At 42.6% G+C, this 15,487-nt stretch overlaps 1 protein-coding gene across 2 annotated transcripts in view; it reads right to left on the reverse strand.

The window, feature by feature from the left end:
* The window catches only part of LOC126175480 (cAMP-dependent protein kinase type I regulatory subunit), a 262,950-nt gene that overhangs the window by 232,958 nt on the left and 14,505 nt on the right, over window positions 1–15,487 (reverse strand). The window contains exon 1 of one of the 2 annotated variants that reach the window (XM_049922297.1): window positions 12,909–12,981. The exons of the other annotated variant lie outside the window; for it this stretch is intronic. Within the exon in view, the coding sequence (XP_049778254.1) occupies window positions 12,909–12,953 (45 nt within the window). The 5' untranslated portion in view covers window positions 12,954–12,981. Of the gene's footprint in view, window positions 1–12,908; window positions 12,982–15,487 lie in introns of those variants that run through there. 2 annotated transcript variants of the gene reach the window in all.

Genomic DNA, 15,487 nt, shown 5'->3' on the forward strand with positions numbered 1-15,487 from the left:
GGGGGGAGGGGGGGAGGGGGGGGGGAGGAGATAATCTACGGCATCTCCAGGGTCACCAAAGTAGCCCTCTCCCAGTTCTCCTCTTCCTCCTCCTCCTCTACTCTTTCCCCCTCCTACTTCAAAGCCTCTGCTGGCCGAGTTTCTTGCGAGGGCCTATCCGCAATGAGCACGAGGATATGAAAAATGCGCAGCTCCGTCAGCCACTAGTTGGCATCAGGCTTCTAATCTGCGGATTTTTGGGAGAGGAGCCCCAAGAAGAAGTCCTGTAACCGGTAGACGCAGGAGGAAGGATCTGCTTCTCTAGTTAGGTGTGGGAAGTGATTCCCACAGACGGTACCGCAGTAGGGGGGGGGGGGGGGGGGGGATTTGATGGCGGTGACTTCGCATCGTTAGTGACCAAGGATGTAGGTATTCATATTTCTCTCACGCCTTGATATGTGACAGTCAGTTGACTTATATTCTTGTATTTTCTTTCTTAAAGACAGTGCGAATTGGTGAAAGAGGAAGATGGTGTTCCATACAATTGATATACAAAGGCGGTTGTTCACAAGAACTACCTTCATGCAGTTATCGTCCACAGCTTCCGTATTTCAGGTCCGCCATGCAGCAGGATGGCAGATTACTAAAACGTAAGCATTGGAAACACCTCATGGTTGGTGGGACGTAACGTTTCGAGTCACAGATGTATACAATGACTTACTTTATGAGAAAACATTCCCTTCAAAGACTAAAACGAATGTTCCTGTGTCTGTTCCTTCATGCTCAGTAACTTTTAGCATATGCCGGACAAAATGTACGCCTTGCCATTCAGAATTAGACCGTTGCTTCTCATCCATCTTGAGTGTAAGGTTTTTGTGGAATACGACTCCTTGGTCCATGTGGGGCAAAGGTCACTGGTATGTCACCCAGACACTCACATGCCTGAAGAGCTATTGATTGTACAGAGGAGGCTTACATTAGTAATAGCACATTGCGCATTTTTCCAATCACTCAACTCCTCCAAATTTATCTTCACTGTGGTCCACGTTAAATAATAGTTTTTTAGCAGTAGAAGTACCTCCATCCGACCCATGGGGTTGCCAGGATGGGGAAAGAAGTAGCATTATAACTATTCTCATTGAGATTTCTGTACTTATCTGATGAGACGGAGGGATCATAACGGCTGGTTTACTGAATTTGATGTTTATGTGCGAAAAGTCCACCCTGATACCTCCTACTCCGGTAAGGGTCCACCCTACGGGTGTCACCCAGTCGAAACAAAAGTCATCTGGAACAACGTCCGTTGACAGGGTTCCTGATGCCCTAGGATGGCGGGCATCTATTGCTTGGCTTGCGTGAAGAGCCAGCAGATCAGGCATCACTAGTGTGAGTCCTGTGGTGTCAGGATGATGTACCAAAAGTTTCATAACGACGCCATCACGTCGGACGCGTTTGCTTTTAAGCGCATGTATTGTGAGCAGATGATCTTTAATACTGCATGCAGTAGGTGCTATTTAAGGCGTTCTTCCCCAGTCGTTCCACACCCCATGAAAAAAAAATTCAGAATGTAGGTCAAATCCAGATGGTATCAAAACTTTCTTCAGACGAAAGCTATTGTAAATGAACGAAAATGTCGAGAAAGGAAAGCAGACACTAGAGATAGCGGAGTCAGCATCAAAGGCTGTATCATGAGAAAGGAAGAGAAGGAAGGATAATCTGAGATGAGTGCTTGCAACACAAGAAAGGTTGTGGATGCTGCAATAGCTTGGGGCCCCCGTGTTCGCCACGCACGTATTCACGAAAGAGTCGTGTGCCCCCTAAGGGGATACGACAAATACTGTTACAGATTGTTGCTCAAAATGCCATCCGTTTACATTAATGCATAACTAGCATCTCCATGCTGGTGACTGACACGAAAAAAAAAAAAAAAAAAAAAATGTATTCTACGAAAAATGACTGCAGCTTCCGACAAGCGGGCAAACTGCTGAGTGTATCGATGGCTGGTACACCAAACGCTTCGTCTCTCCCCCCCCCCCCCCCCCTACACTGGGTGGGGGGAGGGGAGGGGGATTGGAAGTATTGAGGCAGTTCCCTGGCCCTGCTCGCGATCACACAATATGGATTTCTTTCTGTTGGAGGGAGTTGAAGCTTTCTGTGTACTCCAGAGGAGTTGGTTGCCTGTTTGGCTTACGCTGCAGCCATTATTCGTACAACAAGTAGTTGTTCTGAGTGTGTTAGACGCTAGCATACACGTGCCAGTTGTGTATTAATGAAAATAAATATATTTTGACCACTACCTCTAAAACAATTTCCATCACACGGCAGTTTTAACACCGTCCCTTCTGCATATCACTAGCATAAAAAAAGCTTCATGGACCTCTAAGCGAGGAACCGGAGCACCTGTGACATTTTTATCACATAAAATAGTGTTTATCACCTCTAAAAACACTCAAATTTTATGGACGTAGTTCTTTTACGCCCTATGTATCTTAACTGTCATGTAAAGAAATTTATAAAAACCTTTTTACGAACAACGATGTAGCAAGCTCTGGGCTATAAAGGGTACGCAGAAGACACTGAGCGTTTTGCTGGTTGTTCATGGCATGGAAAACCTTCCGCTTTATCGAATCACAGAATTCCAAAACGACATTCCTAGTACGCAGGAATAACACAAGTTGTCACGACTCTTGGTGTGGCTGCAGCGGGCAAACGCTCGTGTGGTCGCGATTATCAGTTGCGGGAACCCGACTCTGCCATGTGTCCGCACTCGCAATCTCTCCTTTAGCCGCAGTGGTCCCAGCATGAATCAGAATCAACGTTACGACGTATTTTAATTCTGCTATAGTAAAGCCGGTGAGAGGATACCCGACAGCTGGCAGCAATGGTGCCAGCTTTAAACTACGAAGCGCAAGCGGCTGCAGGCAGAAACAATAGCGGTCTTAATGCGACAACACTGACGCGTTGCCATAAAGACTTACACAAAATCGTGTTACGTGACCAGTTGATACAAAACATGCAAAGCAGCAGCCGCGTCATCCCCACTGCAACTGTAGGGGATCTTCTCTTGCCGACTCTAGTAGTAATGGTTCCCTTTTGAACAAAGCGGAAGACGTTAGTTACGGGGTAATGGCAAATAACGATGCTTAAGCTTGTAAAAAAAAACTTCTGTTTTAGGCTAGATTAATTCTCATTAAAACAACATTCTTCTTGTTCTTCTGACGGGTATTAACCTCGCACGTCCGTGGGTTATTATTTCAAGGCACTCAAAGCGAGACGGGCCATATCTCATGTATGTAGTTACTAAAGCAAGTACGTTATCGTCTTCATTCAAGCACATCTTACTAATATTGGAAAGACTGTACGCTGCAATGAATGCAGATTACAAATGCGTACCGGGCTAAGATTCGAATCCAGATCATTGGTGTACTTATCAAATGCTCACCTCATCAAGCTCACCACGTCAAGTTTCAATCTGTCAGTTCCTTTGCTTTACTTTTACAAACCTAACATGGACCAACAAACGTGCGAGGAAAAATGAAGTCAGAATACTTTTTCATGTAAACGTGCATTATTAACGTTGCAAGTATCGAGCAGCAATAAATAATAGTAATAATAATAATAATAATAATAATAATAATAATAATAATCCTGGGTACGCTCGTAGCCTTACAAAATTCAGAAGTTTGTGTCCTTCCACATACCATTAATTTATTGCCGTCTGACATTTTCACGTTCCATGGATAACTCTCGCGGAATATTGCAAACTTGTGAAATATTACAGACAGCCCAAAACGAAAGAAGGAAGATTAAGATCTGACGTCCCGTCGACGACGAGAACTAATATTTTTATGACTGCGTGTTTTACACGTTCTATGCCACAGTAATGCCAAGTCACGAATAAATAAGTCACCAGTGCAAAATGCTTCTATCAGACCATTATAAAGGCGAATATTCTCCCGTTTAATAGACTTGACTGGAAAGAAGGGCACCAGCTGCCTCAGAAACCTTCCACAGCACCTTTAAAAATTTTGGCAAGCAAACACATCCGCGCTTTTTTGAACATGGTGAACTCACCTCTCACTCCCTTAAGATTGCCTGACTAACTCGCTCACACCTACTAGTCCATCTCTGTAAATCGGTCGTATGGGTAAGTGGGAGTGGGCGTGTGCACTCACTCATTCAGCCCAACTCATTGGCATTATCTCTCTGTGTCTCTAAAGGTGCGTTTACACTAGTGTGACTTTCCGTGCACACTAGGCGCATGCAGCTGATGCACGAAAAAGCAAGGAGGCACAAGCGCCGGTGCAAAGTCGCGCATGCCTCAAAATTGTGCACACGGGGGCGCAGCCAGGGAGACTATACTTGCGTGTGCGGGCAAGCACAGCAGTACAGTGCGTTAACTGTAAGACATCAATGATGTGAGGGGAGTGCGGGGAGAGGACGAAGCAAGCACTGGCTCGCGAGGGTGTGGAGCCGTTCGGGGGAGGGGGGTGGGGGGATAAGGCACGCCTACCAGTTGCAGTGCTGGCACTACAAATTACACGTCATGCTTACACGAAAGCAGACGAAAGGCTTGGAAGTAAAACTCGCTTTAAATGTTGTTCGTAAACGAAACTGAAATCGTCATGTACATTAATGCCAGCAACTGCCTCTTTACTCATTTTGATAATGTTTAGCACAACTGCACAATAAAAACACGCAGAACAGTACAGCGCAAAACAATAACGAAGCAGACGATAATGGCTACCTTGCACAACACAGTCAGCTACGTAATGTTGGCAGCAGTCGAAACTGCGTGCCTACCGAAGCCTCCCGACGTTTAGCGACTTCTACCGATTCAAGACTAGGGAGAGGTCTGCCATCTAAAAGTTTACACACTGTACGGCAGTTAGCCGCAAGGTGCACAGCTCCTCTGTCTCTCCCTCCCTCTTGTTCTCTCTTAACTGCTCCTACAGGGCTATTACAAATGATTGAAGCGATTTCATAAATTCACTGTAGCTCCATTCATTGACATATGGTCACGACACACTACAGATACGTAGAAAAACTCAAAGTTTTGTTCGGCTGAAGCCGCACTTCAGGTTTCTGCCTCGAGAGCGCAGTGAGACAAAGTGGCGACAGGAGCCGAGAAAGCGTATGTCGTGCTTGAAATGCACTCACATCAGTCAGTCATAACATTGCAACGACACTTCAGGACGAAGTTCAACAAAGATACACCAACTGCTAACTCCATTCGGCGATGGTATGCGCAGTTTAAAGCTTCTGGATGTCTCTGTAAGGGGAAATCAACGGGTCGGCCTGCAGTGAGCGAAGAAACGGTTGAACGCGTGCGGGCAAGTTTCACGCGTAGCCCGCGGAAGTCGATGAATAAAGCAAGCAGGGAACTAAACGTACCACAGCCGACGGTTTGGAAAATCTTACGGAAAAGGCTAAAGCAGAAGCCTTACCGTTTACAATTGCTACAAGCCCTGACACCCGATGACAAAGTCAAACGCTTTGAATTTTCGGCGCGGTTGCAACAGCTCATGGAAGAGGATGCGTTCAGTGCGAAACTTGTTTTCAGTGATGAAGCAACATTTTTTCTTAATGGTGAAGCGAACAGACACAATGTGCGAATCTGGGCGGTAGAGAATCCTCACGCATTCGTGCAGCAAATTCGCAATTCACAAAAAGTTAACGTGTTTTGTGCAATCTCACGGTTTAAAGTTTACGGACCCTTTTTCTTCTGCGAAAAAAACGTTACAGGACACGTGTATCTGAACATGCTGGAAAATTGGCTCATGCCACAACTGGAGACCGACAGCGCCGACTTCATCTTTCAACAGGATGGTGCTCCATCATGATGTTCGGGATTTCTTAAACAGGAGATTGGAAAACCGATGGATCGGTCGTGGTGGAGATCATGATCAGCAATTCATGTCATGGCCTCCACGCTCTCCCGACTTAACACCATGCGGTTTCTTTCTGTGGGGTTATGTGAAAGATTCAGTGTTTAAACCTCCTCTACCAAGAAACGTGCCAGAACTGCGAGCTCGCATCAATGATGCTTTCGAACTCATTGATAGGGACATGCTGCGCTGAGTGTGGGAGGAACTTGATTATCGGCTTGATGTCTGCCGAATCACTAAAGGGGCACATATCGAACATTTGTGAATGCTTAAAAAAACTTTTTGAGTTTTTGTATGTGTGTGCAAAGCATTGTGGAAATATCTCAAATAATAAAGTTATTGTAGAGCTGTGAAATCGCTTCAATCATTTGTAATAACCCTGTATATCACTCACTCCTTCCCACTGCTGCTCACTCTCCTCACTGTCTCCTCTTCCTCGTTGTCACTGTCCTATACTCTTGCTCTCACTATCGCTGTCTCTCACTATGACTGGCTCTCGCCCACTTCCACTTTCTCCGTCTCTCCATTCCTCTTCCAATGGGAGTGTTTCCTTCATTATTTTCCTAGCACTGTTCTGTCGCTGTCAATTATGTTCCACTGCCACTATGTCCCTCTTTCACACTACCATTGTCTCCTTCGCTCTTTCTATACCACAACCGCTGCCTACTATCTTCCAATTTTTATTACCTTTTCGTCTCTTTCCCACTGCCATTCTTTCCTTCACTCTCAGTATGAAAAAGGGCGAATATGTTCGCATGTCAAAATTTTGGGAATATTTTTAAAGATGCTGAGCAAGGTAGAATGAGGCAGCTGGTGCAACTTATCAATGAGAGTCCTTTAAACATGAGAATATTTGCTTTTTTGTGCTCGGATAGAGCACACTTTTCCGATGGGCCCTTCTTTTCCCTGCGACAACAGGGAATCCTACTCATATGAAAAGAACTTTATAGATCAGTAAAAATTTGGTAGTTACGTGAAATTGATACAAAATTAATTTTACACCTCAGGCCAGAGTATACGTGCAAAAAAATATTGCATGTGTTGCAGTACAACAAAATTCTGATGGTAATGGGGACAGTTTGCAGAATATTTCTCCGCGCTATGTCAATTTATAAACTATGTTTTCCAATCACAACCGGATTTTAACTGCGTAAGTAGGGTAACTTTAACCTCTCCATCTCGGAAACGGACAAGGATAACAAAATTTTCAAGTCTGTTCGAGATGGGGAGCTTAGGAATATATTGTACACATTTCAGCCATTTGCCGTGTATAGCCGTTCTGGAATCTGCGGCTCGTCTTTGGTACAAAAAAATGGTAAAATACGTTTTGTGGGGTCTTTCTAAGGAACGACCCACGAACTAATGGTGCCTCTACAAGCCCTTAAGGCCCACAGTACATCACATTAAATGCAAAATGAACCAAACTATTTGCTCTATTTGCCTAAGTAGGATGAAGAGTGTAATATTCGTGTCTGAGCCTTTATTGTAGGATAGTGACCTTAGAACGATTCTTCTGCTGGGTATACAAATGGTCCTAACACAAGGGCTATTCAAAACACTTGACTCGCCTTTGTATCACCGACAGAACTCGAGGTATAAGCTCCTGAAGAATTCCGTTTTTATGCGCGGCGTTTTGGAACATATTAAGATGGCGCATGCTGTCGCACGCGTACCGATTATCCCCGTGGTTGTGTATATGGATGAGTAGTTTTAAACTGTGATCGAGCAAGAGAGCGGAGCTAAAACTTGTCATAAAATTTGCGGCTTGTGATAAGACTAAACGCGGTATATGGTAACAAGCACCTACTTGCCGTTAGAATTACTTAGAATGACTGTGACCAGAACTTTTCAATCCTTTAATTATAAACAAGAAATAATAGTTTTTCATATACAAATTTATTGGATGTTTGTTCTTTTTCGTTTGTTGACAGTAGAGGGCGGTTTTCCCAGAAACAACTGGTTGACATACGGCTTAAACATTATAAACTTTATAAAGTTACTTCTCCACTTTATAACTCACCGATACTGTGGAACTGTTGGGCGGTTACAAAATTTTACTACTAAAGGAGGAACAAAATTGGGCGGTGGGTGGAAAAGGGTGACTATCCCTGTAATAGAAGATCAACACGCCTTGTACGTAAAGCTCGGTAGTGCGGCAACATCCTGCGAGCTCGTAGCGCTTAGTGGGAAGAAAATGACTTAATAAACGTAAGATTTTAAAACATCACGGAGGGAAGCCATAGCGCCGGTATATTGACCTAGAAAACTTCTGCAGCTGCGTGATGATTGAAATCGTCTTAAATGATATTCATAGATATTGGTATAAATCCATGAAAAAGACCAACTATCGGAGGGGGAGTGGACAGTGAAATATTTATATGGCAGCGGGAGAGGAGGGAGGGGGCAGTGTAAGGTTATGCATCTGATGTGTTGACAAACAGCACTGGTAACCCCCTAACTGAACAATGGTCAGCTTGAAAACATATCCCTGATCACGATGCGCAGCACACGCGCACGTAGTGGCTATTGCAGCAGACACCCACTACATCACCCATACCTAATGTGGGTTCATTAACGAAAACGAGTCGCAGCACGCCACAAGCATGCTTATTACACAGTTGATGGCTGGGAACAGTCTGTTTGCTGACGAATCATGGCTAAAACTTTCCTCCGTAAACTGGGTTTGGTACCTATGAGGTCACCTTGCACGGTGTCCACCCCCCTACCCCCCCCCCCCCCCCCACACACACACACACAAAGGCAGAATAATAGTCATTCTGTATTTGAAACTTCAGCCATTCTGTGATTTATAACTGCAAAGATGAACAGCACCTAGAAGCTACAAAAATGTTGACATGGAGGAAGTTACCGGAACCAGTTTGATTCGGAGAAAAAGCAAACCTGGACGGACTGAAAGAAATAAAGGAAGAGAATAAGCTCCTCAAGGAAATAAAAAGTGGAGAGCTAAAATTTCTGGGCTTTACGCCGAAGCTAATAGATTGACAAGACATTTCTGAAGGCAAAATAATGGGTAAAAGTATCAGAGATAGGCTCAGACGAAGTTCTTCGAAGAACTAATGAGGATACCGTAATACCAAAAGCAACAAATAATGAAATTAATAAACATAAATAAAAAATGAACTGATCAGAATACACGAGAGGTGGCTTGATTACAATAATAACCGTGAAATGAAGAGTCATAAATAACACAGACCTAAAACATGATTTGAAAATGCTGCTCAGAAAGAAGAGAATGAAGCAGCTTATCCAATATACACGAAACTTTATTAAACAACGCTTTTTTTTCTTACAGACGTTGACGTCTTTAAGTGAATACTTACGCTCAGACACGACAGGATTTGGCGAAGAAAATAGTTGCGCCATTAAAACAGGAGTCTATCGTGGAAGCGGATGATGATTATCTTGCATGGAACAGTATATATGGTGAGACAACAGAACTGATAATTTAAACAACTGCTGTATTTTAAAAGAATAGTTGACATTTCTCTGAACCTTCTAGATCAATTGTGCTCTAGTAAGAAATTTATCATTCCGAAAACGGCAAGCACAACTCTGGACTATAGCAATTTCATGGCACTAGGTGAGATGGAATAAATGCTTTGCTATACGTTTTACGCACATTTCAAAACAATTATCTAAGGGCAGTTGATTCCATACCTAACCAAGAAAGAACATAAATCTGAGGGTTGAGGTGAAGATCCAGTAGAACGACATAGCATGATTTGTCACTAACAAAGTACCTTCATTTTTTTTAAGTGTATTGTTTCCAACAATTCCAGCCAGGAATAATGTTCCATACGGACTTCCAATGCATGCATATCTTTTAAGTTATCCGTCTCAAGCATGTTATGTAATTATCATAATCGTTGCCATCATGTCTTTCACATTTTATTAGGAATTTTTCCTCGGTTTCTTTTTACAATATGTTTTGAAATAACCACATCTGAAGGCATTAATTTGTGTTTTTAATCATCCATAAACTGTATTTCACTCATGCACAGTAACTATAGTTAGTAAATTTTGAGTGGGAAAGAGATGAAAAGGTGATAAAAATTGGAAGTAGTAGGCAGCGGTTGTGGTATAGAAAGAGCGGAGACAATGGTAGTGTGAAACAGGGAACACAGTGGCAGTGGAACATAGTTGACAGCGAGGAAAATTGTAACATACTGGACACGTAACACAGTTCCACGAGAAAACGCCGAACAGCAACTATGCATTTGTCACATTCTCCAGAAAGCGAGTAAGGCGAGACGGGAGGGCGTGGTGGCAGCTCCTGTATCGTATTTCCACGTCGCAGACAGCTTGGGAGACTGTAGCAACGAAATTTCAGCTCGGGGCAGCAACTGGGGACCAAACTCAATTCATTAGTGCCTGTGCGCGACGTCACAGGGAGCTAAAATCGGGAATCGGTTTTACATCAGAAAAGCCTGCAAAGGGAAACAGGAATAGTCAACTGGAGACGTTCGGGGACGTCAGTCCTACGGAAGTTCTGTATGTTTCTAATCTACACTCGATAACGGAAAGAATACAATTTAAAAATACTTATTTTATTGAAAGTATCTCATGTTTTATGCCGTAGCTCAAGAATTCGTAATCTTCTAAGCCACCACAAATTAAACTGAGAATTTTTAAACCTAACACAGGACCATGTAGAAATGTGATTTGTCTTTCTGCAAAATACTGAGACACAAACAATGGAAAAAGCAAGAAATATTAAAGTTTTACGTTCCACAATTACAGAGAGTAATCAATAGTTCAAACGCAATGACCCTGTTAAAGGAACCCTTCAGACATCCGCTTGTTTGAATTACGGTACCCAAGAAAAACCCTAATCTTGTTGGTTTGAAAGTAGCTACCCCAGAATGCGAGTTCAGTACCTTAACCACTGCGTCACTGACAAAATCAAAGGAAACCACGTCGTTAATACGCTCTCATACTTCAAGGGCTAATCTCTGACGCAATCACTTTCTTTAGTCACCCACATTACTTTTCATTACTTGTTGGTTTTGGTATTACAGTATCCTCATTAGTTCTTCGAAGACCTTCGTCTGAGCCTATCTCTGATACTTTTACCCACTATTTTGCCTTCAGAAATGACTTGTCAATCTATTAGCTTCGGTGTAAAGCCCAGAAATTTTAGCTCTCCACTTTTTATTTCCTTGAGGAGCTTATTCTCTTCCTTTATTTCTTTCAGTCCGTCCAGGTTTGCTTTTTCTCTGAGTCCAGCTAGTTCCGGTAACTTCTCTCCATGTCAACATTTTTGTAGCTTCTAGGTGCTGTTCATCTTTTTCACTTACTCTTCCAGTTTCACTTCCTGGGAGAAGCATAGCGACAATGAATTTGGAGAATGAATTCCTCATATGAACGGTTAGCGAATTAAAGAGTCTTCTATTGTCTTGGTAAGGTTTCTTTATTTGTCCAATGGATACACAGAAGTCTGCGTATCGTTTCGTCAATAGCTGACCCTTCATTTGTGCGTTATGAATTGCTCCTTTGGCACTACTAGACTACATCTGTTATTTAAAAACATGATTCTGACAGATATATTCAAGTTTTGAAGTTGCGAGTGGAAGATTCAGAAAAAGTACGAATAGTGAAATTACTACAATTATACAACAAAACTGTAACCGGTACTAGTAACCATAATTGGTCATAAAGTCCCTGCAAATCGTAGAATATTGCCCAATGCCGTTGGTGGCTCGAATGGAAGCTTCAGCGTCTTTCTCAGCCCCTTGCCCTCTCTTTCTCCTCCTCCTCCTCCTCCAACCACCATAACAACAACAACAACAAGCCACTTCTACAAATCTTTGACGGCAAGGGACATCGAGATCACAGTCCAGTTCGTAATCAGGTTTTTCTCTCCACACAGACAGACCCACACACACCGACAGAATTTTATAATAAATCACAAAATAGTCTGTTTTTTGATGAATTCGTGTAGTTCAGACGGCGAAAATTATGTCTGATATACGAGAAAAGTTAAAAACACTAGATCAAAGCAACAGACTCACAAACGTGGAAAAGGGAACGTAATTTGGAAAACTGTTCATGAAAATCGTTGAGTGCTGCTGCTACAAACAGCAGATGCGCTTGTATCAGAATTACAGATCTGAGGAATCAGGAGAGGAATACCTAGTCCACCACAGCAGTGCCGCAGCTTAGCGGCAGCTGTTCTGTAAACACAGACGCCGCATCTGTTACGATTCCCGCTTGGCGTAGTCGTACGGCAAACAGTGAAGCAATACGCTCGGGGGCAACACGATGGAACTGTGCAAAAGGCTCTGAGCACTATGGGACTTAACATCTGAGGTCATCAGTCCCCTAGAACTTAGAACTACTTAAACCTAACTAATCCAAGGACATCACACACATTCATGCCCGAGGCAGGATTCGAACCTGCGACGGTAGCGGTCGTGCAGTTCCAGACTGAAGCGCCTAGAACCGCTCGGCCACACCGGCTGGCGATGGAACTGTTATTACATTCATATAAAAAACAATAAGAACACAAATTTCACAACTCTGCAAATAATGTGAAAAATTTCTGACATTCTCTCGCACATTATCCCACTACACACATTAAAAATGCAGTACTTGTACAGACTGACTTTCAGTGCACTGGTGTGCCGTGTATTGCACTGAAGATGAAAGAAAAATCCTCACTATACGCAGAAATATCACTCTTACTGTGTCACATCACCAAAGATTGTTTAACGTGAAATTAGCGTACCCGTACATACTGCATGTGTATCGCATTTCACTACAAATATGAATAAATCCTTTTCGAACACCACCGTTCACTTCAAAGTTGCCTGGACTATTTTTGATTCCCGCAATTTGGTAGGCGATGAATAACCGCTTGACGTTAAAGAAACATTCCATTCACTGTCAGTCAAAGAAAAAGGCTAACTGGACCTCGAAAAGGCGCTTTAACCATTTCCTCTTTTTCTAACACGTGGGTGTAGCTACACTGAAGCTTCATGGACGAAGAAGATGGTACTAGTTGGCAGCAGTGAAACTTACCCGCCTCCTAAATATCTTGAGGACGGCGCCCAGTCTGTTGCCCATTGCTGTACGACTGACTGCGCTAACGAGAGATAAGGGGCCCCGTGCCAGTACTGCCAACATCCCCATGCTCACACCAGTTTACGTAACTTGACCAACAAAATAAAGGCTTTTAGGACTAACTATGTCATTGTCAAACATTGATTAACCATCGCAAGAGTACCTGATCACGCTATATGCCCTGCGCCGCTGAAATATTTAAGCAAATGCTCCCGTCAGCCTATTTTCACGCAGCGTCACGAATCTTCGGGCGATCGAACTGTTCTTGCAACATTCGGCGCGCATCGACGCGTTTAGCTTCATATGAAACGCGCCTACATTATGATACAAGTTTTTATAACTAACATTATACATTACAGCAACTTAGAATTTTCGCCGAACTTCTAAATACTATGTGACGCTATCGATTTATCATTACTTTGAGGAAAAATGTACCGATCACTAGAAAAGCCGCTACTAGACGAGGAATACATGTACAAAAACTTATTTATACAGTCCCTCTCAAACTGATTTGCATACTTTCGCACACAGGAACTGGACAAGGATTTTGCTCTGACCCACCAGTATCAAATGGGAAGTTGGAACAAGCCATCTGATAGTCTAAGGTTTGAAGTCCGTTGACTTGTCTCATGTTTCGCAGACAAAGAGAAGCGACTTAAATCCTGTCAGCTGCTAATGGTGACAGCTACGCAGACATAACAGCAATCTAATTGAAATACGGTAACAATAAATACAATCCGAGGAGGATTATCGTGGTTAATGGCTGCAGCGCTGGAATCCCATGAGATTAACCGAATAACGATACTGCAACGCACCCAAGAGCTTCTTGGCAACATCTGCCTTTCTATCTGCTTTTTGCGTTACTAACAAAATGGTGCGTGAGTGCATCCGCTATTTCGCATAACCGGCAGGACTCTATTGAACAATGTGCAACAATCACTTCCATTAACCTCAATTCACCGCAGAGCACGTTAACAACGTCGGTTGCGCGGAATGGTGACAGTCTGATGCACAGAACTGATTCTGCGATAGCAAATAAGTTTCCTTGCATCTGTGAGCACCACAGCAGTGGAATGTTTTGTGACTTATAAAACGTAGTAAATTCGACGACTTACTCAGAAAACAAGATATTTACTTCCCGTTAGAAGAGTAGCACACCATTTCACAAGATATAGTGCTTCCATATAAACCTGCGCTAGGGAGGGCATGGGTGCATTTAGGAATGTCACCTTGAAGGGGTGTACTACGAATTGAAAAAGTAATATTTCATGTTCTATATCCCATCTGGCACAAGAACACAGACAATACTGAATTAGAGCACTCATTTGGTCAGGAAACATTCTTGGTTACGAAGCTAATGTACATGTCTGAATGGAATCATCTATATCGTGATTTTTACTTGTTTACTACGATCTTCACGTAGTAACTGGGCATTAATTTGTCTTCGGAGATCAACAGAAGGGCCATACAGGGTCTAAACAAAAATGACACGACCAGTCTCGAAAAGGGACGCTTCTTTTTTCATATAACGCTACTATTATTTTCTTTCACAGCGTTGTTCACAGTCAAGCAATCGAGATAAGGAATGTGCGCTTTTCTGTACTTGTTCAGCACACGAAACAATGGGAAATAGGAAAATCCACAATACAGTGTATTATGTGAAGATCAGGAATGGATTCAGTTTCTCCTCATTATTTTGAGTTTACACACAATTAAGTCGAAAAAGGTGCTTGTATTTCTAATACCACTTTGATCCCCATGTTCACAAACCATCATATATTGGCAGCTTTCTATGTCCGCAGTTTACGTCTACTAAACTTCTCTGGGGAGTCACATTTCTCATAATCACTGCACGGAACATGCTGCCTTTATCAAAGTTCTACATATTAATGAGGCAACTCACACCGATGCTTCTCTTTACGATGTAATGTGGGGTCAAACATATGCTGCCAGATATGGAAATGAATCATGCGTGACCTTAGTTGAACAATTCTTGAACTAGACGGAAAGCATCGATTAAGAGTGTTCCCAAAAGCGAAATCCCTCAGTCTCCTCCCCACTCCACTACACAATAACGCAGCCTCATTAAATGGACTGATGTAATCTTGCTTAACGGAGATCAATGATAGTTACTAACATTCGAAAACTGAATATCCGAAAATATTAATTTTTTGTTTTTCCTGCAATAAAAAAGCGCGAGAGGTTCACGCGCAAATAACGATGTCAAGTAGGTATACCTAACTTTTGTGCAAATTATTGAAGAATGAGGGAACAAATAAGCCTAAGGAATCCAGTAACTCCTCCATGTAATAAAGAAAATTACTGGAACCTAAGAATAAACAAACTAACAGAAAAATTAAATGTCTGACAGAAACCCAGCAGAGTAGATACTGAAAGTAACAACTCGAATTCTTGAGTACAATGAGCCAGAATCCTAATCTATGCCCCCACAACTGTGATTTTTTAGTATTTTTTCCATTGAAGAGAACACCCTGGTAGACTAAACACAACGCTGTTAATAATGTAAGAGATTCAAA

Source organism: Schistocerca cancellata, chromosome 3 (assembly GCF_023864275.1).
Source record: "Schistocerca cancellata isolate TAMUIC-IGC-003103 chromosome 3, iqSchCanc2.1, whole genome shotgun sequence".
Taxonomy (NCBI): domain Eukaryota; kingdom Metazoa; phylum Arthropoda; class Insecta; order Orthoptera; family Acrididae; genus Schistocerca; species Schistocerca cancellata.